Here is a 20639-nt window from a genome sequence, read left to right as displayed (position 1 = left end):
GACCCACGGACACACACACACACACACACACACACACACACACACACACACACACACACACACACACACACACACACACACACACACACACACACACACACACACACACACAATAAGTGGTGGCTGAAGCCTTTATTGCAGACTTCAGCTTAGAGGGACAAGCGAGCTGAAGACCAGGGTCTATCTTGGACCTGTCCACCTCGTGTGGTCTTCAAGCTGACTCGATCTGCGGAGGAGGACGACGACGACGACGACGAAGAGCGCTCCAGCAAGACGAAGACCACGATGGCGACCACCAAGACAAGAAGTCGTTCCTCTCCAAGACCAGCCAAGACGAGATGTGACCCCTCCCTCCAAGATCAGTGCCCACATCTTTAGTCACCCTGTTTCGGGGGGAGGGGCGTCTCCGCCCTCCCCGCTCTCGATCTGAGGTGGTGAGGTCCCTGATTGGCCAAGGGGCCCACCCCTCTCATTCTGGGCGGAGCCTCGATCTGAGGTGGTGAGAATCCCAGCCCATGTTCGTGGTTGAACACACGAAGAACAATGACGCCGGTCAGAGTGAAGGGAAGGTGTAAAAATAAAAGAAAAACCCTCTCAAAGTAACTCACAGCGCATTTACATTTATTTACCCATTAGACAAGGGAAAGGAAGCTATCTATAAAACACATACTTACCGATATAACTGAGCTACAGGAACCGGATGTCTGTGTGCTCATGGTTTCCAGATTCGCAACACAACCCCCTCCCCTTTTTACAGACTCGTCCCGAGTCGTCAAATTTTCATGTGACCAGCAGGGGGAAGTTTTCCCTTAGTACGTTTTACCTACGGATCCCTGTGCGACATTTTTATTTTTTAATACGTGTCCCAAAAATAAATAACCTAATGCGCTGCGTAACTAACAAACTCACACAGACTCATTCGGAAGACTTAACGACATTGCCGGCGCTCCGACAGACATACAGGTGGGTTAAACTTATTTACAATTTTAACGGATCTATTTATACTAACCATGGCCCAGGACCTGGCATCTGTGGGAAAGAAGACACGGCAAAGTTAACAGTTTGTGTGAGGGTGAGGGAACAGCAGCTGAAGGTCAGTCGTCCTTAGGGCCTGCTCAAAAGGTCCCCCTTGAGTCTTCCTCCTTTCTTTCCTACCCCAGCTGCTGGAGGCAACTCACCCTAACCCGGCATGCCATATGCCGTCCCACAGGCCATTTGAAGAGGCAGCCAGGCTGCCCAATGCAGCCTCTGGCTCCTTCGTGCAAGAACAGGGAGGTAGCCGGCTGCCCAATGCAGTCCCTGACTCCTCTCTGAAATGAACTGGATGGAACTGGACTGGATGCAAGAAACACAAATGGTGCACGGGCTGCTCAATGCAATCCCCGTGGTGTGGTGGCCTGCAGGGCAGTTTTTGCAAACACTGGACGATCCTGGCGCACATGGTGATGGGTGACGAACACAGGGGCAAATGCAAATAGGGCAGCAGGCATGGGGTCATGGCAGAGGCAGGCAAACGAGGCATGGAAAGGCAAAGCAATGCAGACCAGGCGATGCAGCACAAGCAGGCTGGCATATGAAGCTGGCCGGCCTCCGGGATGGTCCGCGAGGTTCCGCGGAGGGAGTGCGGTGGTGCCGGCCGCTCAGAAGGCGGGCTCGGACCTACCCAACTGTCACCCTCAACCTATCGCCTTTGCCTGTCTCTGCCCATACCCACTCCCTTAATTTGCAACACAAACCAAATTTAGCCCCTTTTTATTTTATCATTCCGTCTCCCTAACCCACTTATTGTCCTTGTCCGGCTAACCTATCATGTCAATCAACTCTACTCCCAACCCCAACGTTCTTATTTTGGAGAGGAATAAGGAGAGACTAGTATCCTGTCTCGAGACCCAACGAAGCCTCAGAATGGCCTCCTTCAGAGTTCAGCAATCTAACCCAAGGTGGGTCCAGCGGCCTACGGAGAGCGAAGGGATGGATGGTGTGAAGGGGTACATCTCCTAACTATCTGACATTTTTTTTAACTTTAAACTACCCTGGGATTTTCCAAAACGCCTGTCACTTTAAACTATGGGTTCTAACAACCATAATTCCCGTCGCCTGTGTTGGTATCCATTATAAATTTGGGCCGAGCCCTCAAATTTTCACTCATGCCCTTGCACAATTTCGTGGCTGGTCAGCGTGACTCACTTGGCAGGGACTCCCCTCTGCCAAACTTTAAACATGGCACCCCCGGGCCCTGAGGCTGTCTCCGAGCCTACCAGCTCCCTATGAACATGGGGGTTGTCCTCTCTGGCATTGCCCCCCTTCCATGCCCACGTGGCATCTTTGGTGCTCCGGGTCCCGTTCCGCGGGTCGCCCGTGCCCAGTACACTATCCCGGTCCCTTGGCCGACTCTGGCTGACGAGTCTGGTGCCCGGGGTGCCCTCGAATCAATACCCACCTTTCAACAGCCATGCTCCCAGCCGGTCCATGGACTCCTGCGCCCTACAAAACAGGTTTCGAACCTTCTTTCCACACTAACAACAGAACGACCTCCTTTTGGTAAATTTAACTAACCCACTAACTAACATTACACTGACCCCACGGTCACTTGGGTGGGACCCCACGGTCACAAACCAGACTCCTCCCCCAATCAGTCATTCGCACCATGCATTCCACATTCACTCCATGCACTCACTCATTCGGGCCCGCTGACCCACACACTTATTATGCACATTTTTCATTTCTCATGGCTCAATTTACTCACATCACTCCACACTGACATTCTGCCAACTAAATTCCCTAACTAACTCGTGCTCCCTCGTCGTCCCTTATACTAATGCACATTCCATTTAACTCTATGTAGCTAAGCTACGTCCCCTAGCCTGGTGTGTTGGCGCAGTGATTAAGGCAGTGGCTTGGGATCCAAAAGGTCCTGAGTTCAAGCCCCGTTGGGCCATTGAATTAATACACCAGGGGGTTGACTCAGCCTGTCATCCTTCCGAGGTCGGCGAAATGAGTACCAGTGTACTGGGCTGGTGTATACCCCGGTTAAAATAGGTGTACCATATCCCTGTGTCATAAGAGGCGACCAGGGTTGCGTCAGGAAGGGCATCCGGCGTAAAACATGTGCCAAATCACTATGCGGATCATACGGATGATCCGCTGTGGCGACCCCTAACGGGAGGAGGAGGAAGAGGAGGAGGAAGAGGAGGAGGAGGAGGAAGAAGAGGAAGAGGAAGAAGAGGAACTGCCATCTTCCTTGTCTCTTGTCCCCCCTCTCTCCCAGCACCACAGAGCCTTTTCTCCTCCTCATTCGGCCCCCTCCCCTCGCTATTCTGCAATACCCCACACTCCTTCAGCAACCCTCCTTACCTCCCCCCCTCGTCCCTCGTCCTACCCTCCCCCGCCCCCTCCACCTCCTGCACCCAAAGCCTCCTCCCCTACCTCTTCATTAAAAGTGTGGACCTCAAATATCCGGGGCCTTCGCTCAAACCTTTCAGATCTTTCCATGCAGGTTGCCACTGACAAACCAGACATTATCTGCCTAACAGAAACTTTCCTCTCCCAAGACGTGTCTGACTCCCAAGTATCTCTCCCTGGTTACTCCCTCTTACGGTATGACAGACCTGAGCCTCGTCCTGGTGGAGGTGTTGCTCTCTTCATCAAAGACTCTATTCCTCACTCTCCCTGCACTGCTCTCACTCCCCCACACCCCCAGGAATACCTCTGGCTTCGGCTTCCCCTCCACTCCCACCTCATGTTTATATGTGTACTGTACCGTCCACCGAACAGTGATGACTCCATCTGCACCTCACTCTCCGAAAACATGGACCATCTTCTATCTTCTCATCCATTCTCTCTCTTCCTCTTATGTGGCGACTTCAATTGTCATCACGCCAGTTGGCTAGGTGTGGGTACCTCTCTCACCTGCCATGGGACATCAGCAAAAGCTTTCTGTGACTCAATCGGTCAACTTCCCGACCCGGATCTCAACCAATGGTACTCCATCTCTTCTGGATCTGATTTTGACAAATTTCCCTGACAATATCTGCTGCTCTTCCTTCGCTCCAATTGGTTCTTCTGACCACGTCCTTGTTAAAGTGGACATCTCTCTGGCTGTTATCAGAGAACCACCTCACCGCCGTCGAGTCTGGCATTTCACTCAAGCCGACTGGCAGGGTCTCCGAGCAGCCATCAAACTTACAGACTGGTCTCCTATCACTACTTTCTCAAACATCAACTCATCCTGGGAATTCTTTCAAAGAAACTTGCTCTCCCTCATGCACAGATTTATCCCCTCTCGTGTTCAGTTGTCTTACCCTTCCTCCCGCCCTTGGTTTACTGAAGCTTGTGGCGAGGCAGTTGTCCTGAAACAACTTGCCTTTGCCTCATGGAAAGCAAACCCAACTGAGGGCAATCTCAGTTCTTTCCACAAAGCTCGGAACAAGTGTGTATCTACCCTCAGGAGAGCCAGAAAACAACATCTTTCTCATCTCAATTCTGAACTCTCAAACCTCTCTCCCTCCTCAAAATCCTGGTGGCGTTTAATCAAATCTGTTTCTGGTGTATGTTCCCCCTCCATCCCCTCCCTTACCTCAAATGGCCGCACTGCTGATTCCACACGTGATAAAGCTGAATGTCTAAACTCGGTGTTTGCAGCTAAATCTTGTGTCCCAAACCCATCACTATCTCGACCCACTTTACCCAGTCGCACCCAACTGTCCCTAGACTCTGTATCCTTTTCTCCTGACAAGGTGGAGAGCTTGCTTTCAAACCTCGAGTCAGATTCTGCAACCGGTCCAGACGGCATCAGCCCACGTGTCCTCAAAGCCTGCTCTTCTGCTCTTGCTCACCCTCTCTCTGTTCTATTCACCCTCTCATTTTCCCAAGGTCATCTGCCATCTGCTTGGAAATCTGCTAACATCACTGCCCTGCATAAAAAAGGTGCAAAAACAGATCCCTGAAACTACAGACCAATCAGCCTTCTCCCAATCATCAGCAAGGTTATGGAATCCATCATCGCTTCAGACATGAAATCCTTCCTCTTCTCCAATGGCTTGATTTCCAATCATCAATTTGGTTTCAGACCAGGTCACTCTACCCTGGATATGCTGCTACTGCTCTTCCATCAATGGATGGAGGTCCTCAATGCCAGACAGGAAATCCGAGCCGTATCCCTGGACATATCACGTGCTTTTGACACAGTCTGGCACCCTGCCCTACTCACCAAGCTCTCTTCCCATGGTATTCAAGGCCATCTCCACTCATGGCTCGCAGACTTCCTCTCCTGTCGCAGTCAACGTGTGGCCCTAAATGGAGTTCTTTCATCCCCTCTTCCTGTGCAGGCTGGAGTTCCTCAAGGTAGCGTTCTGGGCCCTGTTCTTTTTCTGGTTTTCATCAATGATCTCTCGGACTCTCTGGAAAATCCTCTATTTCTCTTTGCCGATGACTCCACCCTCTGCCGTACCATCTGTCATCCCTCAGACCGGCAAGCAGCAGCTTCTTCGCTCACTGCAGATCTGGATAAAATCACAAACTGGTCCAACACGTGGAACATGTCTTTCAATCCACACAAATCTCACACTCTCACTATGTCTCTTCGAAAGGACCGTTTACAAAACCCCCCATCCACTTTCTCAACAATCCTCTGGAAGAAGTCTTTTCTTTCAAGCTTCTGGGTCTCACTATCTGCCATGACCTTTCCTGGGAAAGTCACATTTCCAACCTTGCCTCAAAAGCCAGTCGCCGACTGGGAATCCTCCATCGTGCAAAGTCCTTCCTCGGCCCTCTTGAGCTCCTGACTACTTACAAAGCTTTTGTCCGTAGCCTGATGGAGTACTGCTCTCCCCTCTGGGCTGGTGCTCCTGCCTCCCACCTTTCTCGACTTCACGCTGTCGAAACCAGGGCTTTTAAGATCATTGGCATCTCCCGCAATGAAGCTGAGTCTTTGGGCCTCTCACTCAATCACCGCAGGTTGGTCGGTGGTCTTTCTGTCTTCTACCGACTCCTCTCCAGCCTTGCCCCCCTGCTCTCTCTGCGATTTGTCCCAACCACATTTCCACAGGGCGCTCAAGGTCCGCCAACAACCCCCTTCTGGTAAAACTACCAAAATCACGAATCACTGCTCATCTTCACTCTTTCATTCCTCTTTTTTCCCGCCTTTGGAATAAACTTCCTCACTCTATTCTTTCCCATTCTTCCCTCCAGGCTTTCAAAACAGCTGTTCACCACCACCTCTTATCTTCCCCCATCCAAATCCTCGATCTTTTCTACCCCCGATAATCCACCCAAGCCCACTTCCTTCAATTCTCCTGCTTTCCTTCCTGAAAGTCCCTGTAATGTCCATCTCCTCGCCATGTTCCCCGTCCCATCCCCATCCCTCTCCCTTCCACAGTTCACCTGTGTCTGTTCCCCAATGTTTTGTCCCTTCCACTCCTGCCCCTCTTGTCTCATGCCTCCTTGCTGTGAGTTGTGTGTTAGCTCTCATACGAGCCTCGACCAAGGTATACAAAAAAAAAAAAAAAAAAAAAGGAAGAGGAAGAAGAGGAAGAGGAAGAGGAAGAAGAGGAAGAGTAAGAGGAAGAAGAAGAAGAGGAAGAGGAAGAAGAGGAAGAAGAGGACGAAGAGGAAGAAGAAGAAGAGCTAAGCTACGCCCCACTACACATTCCATGTCTGTCTTTGTCTCAAAAATCCATTTTCTAAATCTATCCTAAATCCCTCGAACTAACCCATTCCACGGGCTCCATGAGGAACAACTCATGTCCCCATGAAGCCGGTCGAGCTAAACTAACCTTCCCACTAACTAGTGCTCCTATGCCCAATGGGGATGTTTACTACATCCTGCAGAGCCGTGTACTGGAAGCGAGGCTCTTTTTTTTTCTGCAGCGCCATGGTGGCGGTTTACGGCATGCCCGTTCGTCCCTTCCGAAGGCCGATCCGTGCAGCCTTGACGTCACCCTGCACATCCCAATAAGCGCTCGCTCTCGGGGAATTCCCCACGCGGGACGACATGCGCTGTTTCCCCGGCATTCGTGCCGCGAGATTCCCGATGACATCACTCGCACACCGAACCTGCACGGTTTGCCGTGCAGGCCAGCACGCGCGTACCGTCCAGGAAACCCGTTCCGCGAACAGAACACGCGGTATGCAGCACGTGATGCCCTGGACACGTGCCCACGTGGGAACCCCTGTGGTCCGAATTCACCCAACACTCGCCTACATTTTAACCATCCGCGCGACAGTCTCTTCCGAAACGCGGGACTGTCTCGCGCTGGATTCCCTGCACGAAGACGCGCACGCGAGGGCCATTCGCGAAATGCCGAATGGGCCTCGGACACAACGTCCCGTGAAACCGGCGCGGTTACCACAATAACTCAACGTGGCCTCTTCGGCTCGCCATTCCCGTCTCCCGTCTGGACCCGTCCGCGTTTCACGCATGCTATGATACTCGCACGAACTTACCTTCTGATACACTCGCACCACTCACACTCTTAACCACACACACCAGGACAATCACGCTGGGGATTCACACTACCACAAGGGGTCCCGGGATCTCGACCCCCCCCCCCCAAACTCTGCGTGGAGCCTTTCACAGCACTCATCTGCTCCACCTCGTTTGGCACGACCGGACTCACCTCGTCGCGATCTGCTTCAAGGGAGCATAGTATCTCCCCTTGTTCCTTAAGGAGACTATCCTGCTGCTCGCACTGGGTCACGAGACATTCACCGAGCTCAACCCCATTGTCCCCCCTTTGCTCTACCTGTGTGTGTTTGTTTGTAGTTTCGTCCAATTCACCCTCAATCTCCTCTATCTCCCGTGTCTCTTTTAATTTCTTTAATTCCTGCGTCTCCGTCGTCGTCAGCTCCACCTCCTTTAATTTCTCTGTCACCTCTTTTGTTTCTTCCGTCGTCCCCTCGTGTCTCACCCTACACGTTTCGGTCTCCCCAATTACTGTGACGGCCTCTCTCATCCCGACTTTACCCGTATCCATTGTGGGCCGGACACATTCCACACTCCCCCTCGTTGGTTTGGTGTCTCCGCCACGTGGTGCTGCCATCTTGCAATCCACTGTCCGCATTTCGCCACGCGCAATCGCCTTTATTGCCTCTTGCCCTGCCTGGAGGTTCAACCCCATGCACTACATCTCACCCCGCAATGTTTACACACCTGCATCCATGTTGCCCTTCACCGCATCCATTTTTCCATTCATGGCTTGTAAATCGCCCTTTAGTGTTTGCATATCGCTTCGCAGATCCCGCGTGTTTGCATCCATCTTGCGCATCAAAATTTCCAATAGCTGGCTCATGTCAAGTGGCCCCGATGAAGCCGATCCGCCATGATCGGTCGCGGTTTCACTGGGGACCGAGGAAATTTGAAGGAGGGGGCGCTCTTGTGCCACCACTCCCACTGCGCCCATTACGGACTCTGAGTTTGGTTGTGGGGCATGGTCGGCCTGCATGGTGGTGTCCTGGGCCTCTGGTTCCTCTACACTATTACCACGACTACTACCCACCTGCCTCAGCTCGTCTTGGCTAGACATGTCGCGTGTTGGAAATCAAAATTTAATAATGCCCGTAATTTGGGGGACACAGGGGGGTTTCTCCGTATACCCCTCATCCGAATCCGTGAATTTCGCTACGGAGACGGAGGGGTTCGAATTCCGCTCCTGAACATCAATGTTGCGGTCTTCAAGCTGACTCGATCCGTGGATGACGACGACAACGACCAACACACGTCTCATAACCATCTGTACATAACGTGGTCAAGGTCAGAAAACTGCAGTGGATATTGGTCGTTAACATGATGTTCTACAAAACAATCATGAACTGCGAGACCATGAAGAATGGTGGAATTTTGTTTTGGTAATACCAATCAGTAAAGCTGTACAAACAAAGTAAGCTCATAATCAGACAGGTTGGTGGACTCTTATCATCGCTAGCAATGACAGGGGATGCCCAGTCTGCAGCAAATGGTGAAGGCATGAAGTTCAAGAGAGCAGTGGCCAACCATGAAAGTAGATAGGTGGGTTCATTTGATGATCCTTTTGCAGTGAAAGGGTGAGACTGAGATTTGCCAGGATTGAAATACATGTTCCATAGATATTACCGGCATCTAAACAATTCCACATCAGCAGAGAGCGACACAGCAGCTGCCTTTCAGCGGGATTGGGTACTTGCACAATATAATGTAACGTCATCTAAGGAAGAGATGGTTTTGTAGATCAGATGGGTCATGTTTATGTAGATGAGAAACAAGAATAGGCCCAAGACTATACCCTGAGGCACTGCAACCTCCACTGGGAGAGGGAAGGGTTCCATTGATGGACTGTGTGAGTGGAGGAAGTCAGAAAGCCAGGTATACAATCAACTTTGTATGCCAAAGTCAGCAAGCTTGACAAGCAAGCAGGATGCCAGACAGTCAAACACCCAAGATACATCAGGGAAAAAAAATAAACTGTACTAACCTCCTGTTTGCGATTTATGTGGAATCCAAAACCATTGGAAATATCTGGCTATTTGGAAAAAAAACAACAACAAAGAACAAGATGACATCAGCAGCAACTAGAAGGGCACTCGGTAGAGCGCATACCTCCACCATGTAATGCCTGATCCACGAAAACATATCGGGCCCATTGCATTTTTGAAATATCATGCGATACAGTACTATATCATTTTTGGCCCCATCTCTTAATGGTGAAGAATCACTGAAAAAAAAAAAATAATTACTCGTATCCAGATCCGCATCTTCACCAAAATCTAATCAATTCGTCCTTGCCACACACCCAACCTGTGCACTAAGTTTCATCTGAATCCGTCTTCAACTTTTTCAGACATCCTGCTATACATCGGTTTAGCCCAATCGCCAATGGTGAAGAAGAAGTTAAAATGTAGTCGGATCCGGATCTTCACCAAAATCTAATCAGTTCGTACTTGTCACACGCCCAACATGTCCACTAAATTTCATCCCGATCTGTCCACAACTTTTTCAGATATCCTGCACACAAACAAAGAAACAAACAGAGAGAAAGGGGTGAAACAACCTCCTTCACCTTCGATGGTGGAGGTAATGATGGATTCCATGACTTGCATGACAAAGAGTAAGCTTTGTGAAATTATTCTTGGACAGAAAAATATCAGAAGCTGTGGAAATGGGAACAATCATTTTAAGAGAAGGCAGGTTGTTGGTCCTGCTCATTGGCCTGTGCGAACAATCAGAGTCTGCAGCTTTGACATCAGTCACTCTTTAACAGTACCAAGAAAGATATTCTCTGACTCGAGAATGATCAGAGAAGCCAAGAGGAGCAGAGGAGGAACAGGAGGGGTTGGAAGAAAAATTAGCCATAACCAGGTTTCCAGTTTCAGAAATCATGGTTGGACAATTTACACAGTGAGTCAGACCCACAGAAGGCCTTAACCGTAATGTCATGGCTGGTTGTTGCAGAGCTAACACCCAACCAGCTTGGTACTGTGTCAGTTAAAGTCACGACAGTTGAGGAACAGATTTTGGGATGGATGGTTATCAGTTGATTGATGTTAGCAGAAATGTAGGTGTATATATGGAATAAACATTGTAGGCTGGTCATTATAAGAGAAAAATAAACGTTAGGTAGTTGCGGAAGGGTGTACACAACCAAAGGTACTCCAAGTGCTTCATATGCAGGGCGATACATCAATGTGTGTACTGCCCTCAGATGGACGTTAAACTGTGTCCCCCATCTGCTAGCATTGGTTGGTGGATATTGAACATCTCACAATGTCCTTCATGAAAAGGAGGAGAGTTATCACTGGCAAACTGAATAAATTGCAAGTTCCTGCCCTAATGTACAGGGTTATGGGTAGGATTCTGAATTGAATCCCAGTCCAATATACATTCACAAATAATAACTTCCAGTTGTCTTGTGCCCCTCCTTCCAGTCCTTCATGAGTGCTATGCATACCCAATACCCAAACCACTGTTGTTCTTTCACGGACTCCCTCTGACCAGTTTCCTTTCCACCACTCGTGTGTGTGATGCCTGACTCCCGGATCTTCCACATTGATACTGTCAGTCCGTGAACCTGCTACCCCTCCATCATTTAGCTTCTCAATTAGCTTTGATTGCTGTATACAAACAAAATAAAAAATAAAAACTAATCTACACATAAGAAAGTTCCATGACAAATTTCAATCTAAATTTATTTAACCAAACTGAAGATGCCCTTTTCCTGTATGAAGTGCAGAGAAACAGCTTGCAGGTAAGGAAATGGCTACCAAAAGAGCCAACTTTTTATTCGCTCGGCAAAGTTATTTTTGAAATGGAATTAAATGGCATGCCTGATGGTGAAAGTTTGTTGATTTCTTCATTGCCAAATGCTCAAATATGCAAACAGACTGTGCATATTCCTGTACTGCAGCACTTTTTCATATCAATACTGTCCAACCCCCCCCCCCCTCCTCCCCATTTTTCTAAATATATATATATATATATATATATATATATATATATATATATATATATATATATATATATATATATATATATATATATATATATATATATATATATATATATATATATATATTGCCTTACAAGGAACTTCAATGCAGGAGGAGCTGTTAGGCCCATCAAGCATGCACAAATGTTGATAACCTATGGTTGGTTTTTTTTGTGCTCTATCCTTTTAAAAGGCTAAGCATCAAGCAAGGAAGCAGTACGTACCACTTTTAAAGACTTGGTATGACTCAGCCAGGGTTTGAACCACTGACCTTTCAGACTCAGAGCGGATGCTTCTAATCATTACACCTCCGAGTCTGGTTATTGCTGCATTTCACTTCGGCTTCCAATTAGAGTTATTGGCAGGTGTTCACAATATATACAATATATACAACAAAAGCAGGTGTTCAACAAGGTTTGCGATGTCAATATTTCGAGCTGTCCAACATAAAGCATGTGCATTAATTATTCGATATTTCACAGAAACAATGTGAGGGAGAATGTATTTTGAACTGGCAATGGGTTTAGAATAGATTTGGCTCCACAGAGCGTATTCTAACAATTACTGGCTTTGAGCCAACAGAGTTCTTTCCACATCCTGGAAACATTCAAATGTCTCTGTAGAGGTTTCTTTGAAAATCAATCTGGATCTCCGTAAACTCAGCTATTGTTCAACCCTTCAACAGAATTTTTTTTATTTTATTAAGGAAGCAGTTTTCATATTTTGTTGTCAAAACCATTCAATTAATACATCGGGTCACACAACTGGTGCCAAAACATTTCTCCAAAAATAAAATATAAATAAATAAATTTTAAAAAGTCAGTAAGAGTGAATGTGTTGTCGGTGTGTTTGTTCATGCCTCACTCCACAATAAGTTTCCACCCCCCCCCACCCACAACCCCAATAATAATAATTATAATGATAATAATAACAACTCGGCGTACACTTTATAACTGAGCAGTTATGCCAGGGCCCAAGGCAATCCTCTTTGATCGGACAATTCACCCATGACATCATTTGTATCAAACTTATTTTCTCCATGGGTACTCGATCACATATTTAAAGTTTCGTATTGATCGTATGAGGTTTATTTTTATTTTCAATATGGTTGGCTACAAGAGCACATGGCCGATGACATCTTAATAAAACTGAATTCAGAAAGGTAGTTGATCACATATTTAAAGCTTCACATTGATCTGAAAAGGTTTATTTTTCTATTTAATATAATTACCAGACCAGGTGACCTATAAAGTTTTCAATTTCAAACTACATTCCCCATCTGTAATCAATCGTACATATGAAGTTCCGAATTGATTGTTTGAGCAGTCAACTTTTTTCAATGTTTTACCTTTGATCCAACATGGCTGCCAGACCATGTGACCGATGAAGTTGAAATTTTCAACCTTTGTTCCTCCCTATGGCTTGTCGATCACATATATGAAGTTTTGCATCAATCCATTAAATGGTTCAAGAGAAGCAATTTTTTTAAGGTTTTTGTTCAATCTAATATGGCTGCCAGACCACGTGACCGATGACGTGTTAGTTACCAAACTTTTATCCCCAAGGGTAGTCAATGATAAACTACTTAAAGTTTCGCATCCATTGCTTTAGCAGTTTGAGATGAGATACTTAAAGTTTTGATTTTAAATCCAACATGGCTGTGAGATCATGTAACCAATGACGTTCAAATTTTCAAACTATATTTTCCATGGCTAGCTGATCATTTGTATGAAATTTCACATCGAGCAAGTAAGCTGTTCTGGAGAAGAGAATTTAAAAAAAAATTCTTTCAAAAAATAATGCCTACCAGATCACGTGACCGATGACGACATCAATTCAATTATCTTGACAAATTTCTTAGTAGATCACTCAGAAAAAATTTTCATATTGTTCGGATAAGGATTTTGATGCATCCAATTATGGCTGGCATATCACTTCACCGATGACATTTTTTTAATCAAGCTTTATTCCCCAAGGAGAGTACCTGACATGTGCCAAGTTTAAATATTTTTGTTGTGCAGTTTTGGAGATGTCCAAAGTTTTTCCTTTAATCCAATACGGCTGCCATATCACATGATCTATGAAGTGAGTTATCACGAATAATCAAAAAAAAAAATTATCCATGCATAATCGTTCCTATATTGATAGTTGTGTGTGTCAATCGTTCAAGTGGTTGAAGATAAAACGGATTTAAAAGCGAATAAAAGTGCATAACTGCGCCGGAAGAATAATTCAGCCGAGGCTGTTTATTTCTGCAACATGAAACACCCTGTACTTTAGGATCACCCTGTACCCATATGCTAAGCAAATGAGGAATATGCTGTACAATGTAGGACACTGCAACCCATGCCTGCAGAAAAATGATTTTTTGAAATGCCAGCCTCAAAAAAGCAAGAAAGGGCAGGAATCCCAAATCAATTTCTCACAATTTTCCAGGAAAATTTGTTTTAAAATGTTGAAGAAGCACCATCATGTGATATCCATGCTAGTGTGTCACCAACATAGACTATAATGAGCACCAAAATATTGTCCTGAACTTTGTGGTGACCAAAATTTTCAGGAGAGTCCTTTTTCACCTCATTCGCACAAGGGGCTTTGCCTGATGATCCACAACATGGTCAAGGATGGTTGTGGATGCCCATTACCTGGTAATCATAATCTGAACTCAATAAATAGGGTACCAGCCAGGATGGCTTGGTCCCATAATAATATACCCAAGTGATGTTCCTGTACTTGTGACCGCTTTACTACCCCCTCCCAAATGAAATAAAGTCGATAAACTGATGGATATAATTAATGTGGAGCCAATCGAGCACAGGCATGATGGGCCAAGTGGCCTGCTCCTGTGTTCAAGTTCCTTGTACATCCTTCAGAGGTTACAATCATTTTTTTAAAAATACCGACTGTATTGCCTCATTACTGCTGGAATATATTGAGCTTCATTTCCTTTTCAACTATTTGAACAGCATCTATACTAATAAATGTCAGTGTGCTTACATCCGTTAGTCAGTCCATCTCCAACACAACTCCAAAACCATGAAACCTAGCAGCCCAAACTTTGCATCCATAGTAAGGGAAGTCTCAAGGTAGTGCATGAGTGAAAATTGCATATTTGGGTTACTTTAAACACCCCTTAAGAAGATAATTAATGGCCTTATTTAATTATTCATTAGCAAGGCTCATCCTTGGTCACCTCGCTGTAGTCTTAATTCGCCTTTTTGGGGGGGGGGGGCTGCTCAACAATGCCTCGACTTAGAACAGGCCACAACAGTTTCTTAAAGATGAAGTTTTTTGTTTGTTTTAATCTCTCCTCACATTTCATCAACTGCCTGATCCTAACATATCATCAACTGCCTACAAATCGCTGGATACATTGTAATGCTTATAAACGCCTAGACGTCAGCCTTCGTGTATTTTTTTTTTCATTTCCACACATACCATAACCTCAAAAATGTCTTCACCTCAGCCGAATTTCAAAATGTAAACTTCTTCATAGACTTCAGCAGTAGTTCCGACTGCTTAAAAATAATAATAAATAAGAAGGGGGGTTCATTTGTCCAATTCAGACATTGATTGGGCATTTCCACGTGCATGGTGTTTTATATGACAAATTGGTGATCGTTAATCACTTGCCAAGCCAACCGTTCCTTATCAACCATTTAGTTGGAGTACTTAAGCCACTTCGTGAGCGCTCTAAAATATTCACACTGTTACTGAATATATTGACTTGAACAAAGTTCAGGGACCATTCGCCTGCGTTTGGCCATGCGGTGCATCAGGCAACGCGCTCGCTGAAAATGTGCTATTCTGTTTAACACCATGTTTCCCCTTTTTGTATGATCTTCTTTCATTATAGGACCAGCCACTTCAGCATTGATAAATAAAAAATAAAACTAGGTCACTCGGTAGAGCGCATACCTCCAACACACAATGCCTGATCCACAAGAACATATCTGGCCCAATACATTTTTCAAATATCATGCTATATATAGTTTTTGGCCCCATCTCTCAAATGTGAAGAATCACTTCAAAAATTAAATAATTCTCGTATCCGGATTCGGATCTTCACCAAAATCGAATCAATTCATCCTTGCCACACACCAAACCTGTCCACCAAGTTTCGTCCGAATCCGTCCATAACTTATTGAGGTATCCTGTTATATATTGGTTTAGCCCCATCTCTCAATGTTGAAGAATCAGTGAAAAAATTATCACATCCAGATCTTCACCAAAAATGAAGCAATTCTTCCTTGTCACACATGCAACCTGTCTACCAAGTTTTGTCTGAATCCATCCCCAACTTTTTGAGATATCCTGCACACAAACAAGACAAACAGACAGAAAGGGGTGAAAACATAATATAACCTTCTTCACCTTCGGTAGTGGAGGTAAAAATGTTTTCAGTTGTTACAAATCAATTAAATCACATCACGGCAGGATAACCAAGAAGTATGTACGCTCACTCTAAGTTGTGTGGTTGCTCTCGGATGTTTGAATAACGGCCCAGCTAGAAACTGTCATCCCGGTGTTTCATCAATGTGTGTGCATCTCTCGGATGGACGTCACATTTGCCGGAATCCCCCTGAAGAAGAAATTAAAAAGAAAATGTTGCTCCTTGAGCGCGCCTCCATTTATCGCTCCTCCTTTCCCTTCCCCTCGTACTACATTCTCTTCACCTTATGCTTACCTCCTCCTGAACCCCTTCCTCACTCCATCCCCAATGGACATCTCCAGGCGGTCTCTGCATGCTGTATTACCTCACTCGCCCCCCCCCCCCCACCTACCAAATATTCCCATCAGGGAAGCAACGGGGTTGTATCTGCGAGTGCAAAATAAACGTGAGAACATACAAAATAGTACAAGAGAGCCACAAGCTCAAAACAATCAAAATAACACATTAATAGGAACCGCTATGGAATCCTGCCACAAACCTTTTCACAATCTACCATAACATCTACAATGCAGTCCATGAAAATAAAATGTTTTCTTGGTACAGGTAGTTCTCATTTACAAACTATTTTCCCAAAGAAAGTCCCCATGGACTTAAAGGACACTTTTTTTCTCGTTGATCTAAGGCTCACAGTGAACCTTGTACGTAATGGAGGACATCAGCAGTTGAATCTTGAACATGAATTACAAGGACACAAGTCGACAATACACAAACACCTTTTATATACAGGATTTCATCCTGGGATCCCTAATATCACGTGCCAGGGGGTCAAATAGGAATGCTAAACATGCAAACCCATTTGGCTGTATGTGTTCAAGCACACAATAGTAGAGGCAAGGGAAGAAAATAGGGGGCACGCGAAAATAACTCTATTGTTAGAAACTAACTCAAAACACAACAGCCTGTGACCCAAATAGCTTATACGCTGTTATAATTCTCTGTCTGGGGTACAATCACCTCAACAGTCCTTCTCCCAGGGTCGGACTCACCTGCCCGCCCCGAGCAAAGGCAGAGGTAACCACCTCCATTGTCGTGGCCTGAGCTTGGCTCAGAGCTCCAATCGCCCATGGTAGAGGTGGCTGGGCAACCAATACTTTAAGCTGAACTTGGCCGATGTCATGGCCCACCACTGCAAAACCTCTGAGCAGTTTCACCAAATCACCCGCCATGCCCTTGGCTGTCATGTGAGGAAAAGATTGGGGTGGGTGGAGGGGGGGGGAATTACACATCAGGATGATCTGGTGGGTAACAAATATTTATTTAATACCACAAAATTGCTTGATCAAATCAAAATGACACTTTGCCCAAGTCGGAGTACGTGTCAGCGATGCCAAGACTTCGCAAGTTACCTCTTTGCTTAAAAACCGACTCGCAATTAGCGTCAAGGGTCATTCAGAATGGAATAACAGCTTAAATCAAGCTTATGTGGTATCATCCATATAATTTGGTGAATCAGAGAGCAGCTCAAAAAGCATCGTAAGCACATGAGTTATTAGCTTCTTGTTATTCTATGAGCCTCGTTCCTGCAAAGAAAAAGGAATTAAAAAACAATTACCAGAATAGTACACAGGGTATTCAAATCTCAAGGGCTACAAACATTCTGTATGCAGACAAATTAAAGGACTGAGAAACATGCAAATACAAACCACAATGAGACATGCCCAGACACAACTCGAGGCCAAACGCAGGCTTACCAACAAGCAGTACAAACTCCATAATGGTAGTGATACAAAAATTACTTATGGGTTAATTGTTCATTAGTTATCTCATAGTGAATGTTAGCGCAAGTGTTTTGTAACCCCAGTTAGCATCGATCAGGATCGGATGTCTAGGAAGCCAGTTATCACCCTTGCTCCTGTGCCTGCCTGTCCGAAGGTTATACTTTCACGCGTTTGTATTTTTGTTTGTTTGTATGTGAGCAGAATATCTCAAAATGTTGTGGACGGATTCGGGCAAAACTTGGTGGAGAGGTTGGGTGTGTGGCAAGGACGAATTGATTCGATTTTGATGAAGATGCGGATCTGGAACAGGACTAGAATGTATACAAGTGATTCTTCACCATTAAGAGATAGAGTCAAAAATGATAGAGAGCATGAGCTTTCAAACTGTTGTGGACAGATTACGACAAAACTTAATCATTGAATTGGGAAGGTGACAAGAACAAGCCAATTCGATTTTGGTTAAGGTCCGGATGCAGATCCGGCCTATCAGTGGGATACAAAACGTAAACTGTTCAGCCCAGTTTAGTTCTGTGATTAGCATTTTTGTAATTTCTCACCTCCCCCACAGTGCCGTGTGAAAATAGCAGGTTCACATGTGCAAACGGCACATGTTCCAACAACATGGCCACAACACGTGAGCGACTCAGTCTGCGGAAACACATGTGTGACCCTTACAATACAAGAGGAAGCCTCACACCAGGAGGCTGGGGGGAGGGGGTGGTAAGGTGGTGTGGTGATATATAACAGCCATTGCTCAGACACCAGAGTAGTCGCCAGGTGAGAATCACAGCTGATAGAGTGCAAATAGTCACAATGATGAGGAGCATGGATCAGAGGACTGAGGAGAGTCAAGAGTAAGGAATTGGCACCAGGAGGTCCCAAAGGACAGATTGCAGCAGACATCCCACATGAGTGCCAACGTTGCATACACCAACATTCCACGAAAGGGAATAGTGAAAATCTAAATCTCATCCATGCTGTCTATTATTTTGATGTCTTGTGTCCCTAGACGAGTCCACCTGTGATAACTAGAGAGCAAGTATCCTCACCTAAACTTAATACGACACTTTTAAAATGAAGCATTCCACCCCAGAATGCTCGGCGCACATGTGCAGAAACCACAGGAAACGGCGGTATTCAGGGCATCCACCATGGAGGTTCACAAGGATCGTGTGGGAGACAAGGATTGTTACCCAAAATGGCTCACTAAGCTTCCAAAATAAGCTGAAAATACTTGGAAAGTACCTTAGAGAAAGGGCTGTACCTCTGCACAATGAAACACTTGGATAACTTTCTCAGCTTGCCGAACGGTCAGCTGCCTTTACTGGAAACTCCCGACCATGTGGACCGGTGCAAAGCTCGAGTGGACGGACATGTGCTACACAAACATTTGGTGGACAGGTTGGGTGTGTGACCCGCCTCTCACAGCAAGACGTCAGTGGCCGGAGGTTCTTCCTCTTTTCCCAGGATGCGCGATGAAAGGGGGGGGGCAAGGCGTGCACAGTGTGGATGTGGACAACGCTCAAACCTATCGTCTGCCCCCACACGAGACACAACTAACAGGATATCCTTAACCCCCTAACCCCTTGAGCACATGTCCTCAATACGTCCAAAATAATCCTAAACTACATGACTTACACACAGGGGGTATATTACTTCATTTTAATAACAGTCACCCACCCACTGCCCCAATATTGTGGCTGGGTTGAAGTCTTCAAAGAAACAAGCAAAAAAATTTAAATTAATAGGACAGACAGACAGACAGACAGACAGACAGACAGACAGACAGACAGACAGACAGACAGACAGACGTGGGATTGTAATGGTTTCTAAATTTGGAAATGAAACAAAATATGGCATTTTGAACAAATTTTACACAGGAGAATAAAGGGAGATCTCTCCACAAAGCATTACCATGGATGTTGAAGATTCATGTGAAAATGGATGAAGGAAGGCAGAGCTGAGCATTTTGTTGTAGGGATAAGAGGGTCGGGTCAATGGGGAAAGTGGAGTGGGATTGTCAGAATGGAGGTTAAAAGGGGACGGGATTACAATCTCAGAACAAAAACCTGTTTGGTTTGTGAAAAGAGGGGAGGTGGAAGCCAGCTGCAGAACATGAGGAGGAGGAGGAGGAGGAGGAGGAGGAGGAGGAGGAGGAGGAGGAGGAGGATAAAAGGGGGAAAGCAATTGCGATGTAATAAAAACAAGAAATTTGGCTTCAAGACGTGTGCTGCAGGCAGGACCCAGTGCACAGACTTTCGGTATTGGAGAGAGGGTGAAAAATAAATGAGGACTGGTGAAGCAAGGAGAGGTGGAAGAGAAAGATGGCGGCAAAGATGGAACTGATGGGTGAGGAGGGGAAATGGGGAATGTGGAGATTGTGGGGAAAGGAGGAAGGTGGGGGTGGGGTGAGGGTGCTGATAATTACGTGCTGGGGAAAAGAGACGGTATGGAGTCAGCAACGGTTGCTGAGCTGAATCAAAGGACGCAAAGCATGCACCACCCACAGCCAAGTAACAACAAAACCTTAGATCACCACGACACAAACATATAACGTTCATCGCCCTCGCGCCTTTTCCTTCTTGGTCAAATAAACAAAATTTAATTGCTTCGTGTTTACAACGCACTCATTGATCGTTCGACACGTGGAAAAGCGGGAGCGAACCCCACGGAGAATCCGAAAACTCGTGGCCAACTCGATGTGCAGCAGTTTTCCTGAACCACCACCACCACCACCACCACCCACCGCCCCCACCACCACCACCACCCTCCACCTCCACCACCACCACCACCACCAGCCCCCACCACCACCACCACCCACCAGCCCCCACCACCACCACCCACCACCACCACCCCCCACCACCACCACCCCCCACCACCACCATCCCCACCCACACCACCACCACCCACCCATTACCACCACCCACCGCCCTGGGCTGGGCCTTCCCACACGCCCCCCTCCTCCCAATCCAAACCCAAAATGGAATATAGCCGACACAAACAGAGCTTCAT

At 46.2% G+C, this 20639-nt stretch overlaps 1 protein-coding gene across 2 annotated transcripts in view; it reads right to left on the bottom strand.

The window, feature by feature from the left end:
- Positions 1-20639, bottom strand: part of LOC147014363 (atypical kinase COQ8B, mitochondrial-like) — a 92955-nt gene that overhangs the window by 71483 nt on the left and 833 nt on the right. For both annotated transcript variants that reach the window (XM_085852275.1, XM_085852276.1), the window contains exon 2: positions 16896-17083. In XM_085852275.1, the coding sequence (XP_085708401.1) occupies positions 16896-17075 (180 nt within the window). In that variant the 5' untranslated portion in view covers positions 17076-17083. The remainder of the gene's footprint in view (positions 1-16895; positions 17084-20639) is intronic.

Source organism: Eptatretus burgeri, chromosome 13 (genome assembly GCF_056783735.1).
Source record: "Eptatretus burgeri isolate ZD-2024b chromosome 13, Ebu_testis_v1, whole genome shotgun sequence".
Classification (NCBI taxonomy): Eukaryota; Metazoa; Chordata; class Myxini; order Myxiniformes; family Myxinidae; genus Eptatretus; species Eptatretus burgeri.
This window is presented reverse-complemented; position numbering and strand designations above follow the sequence as displayed.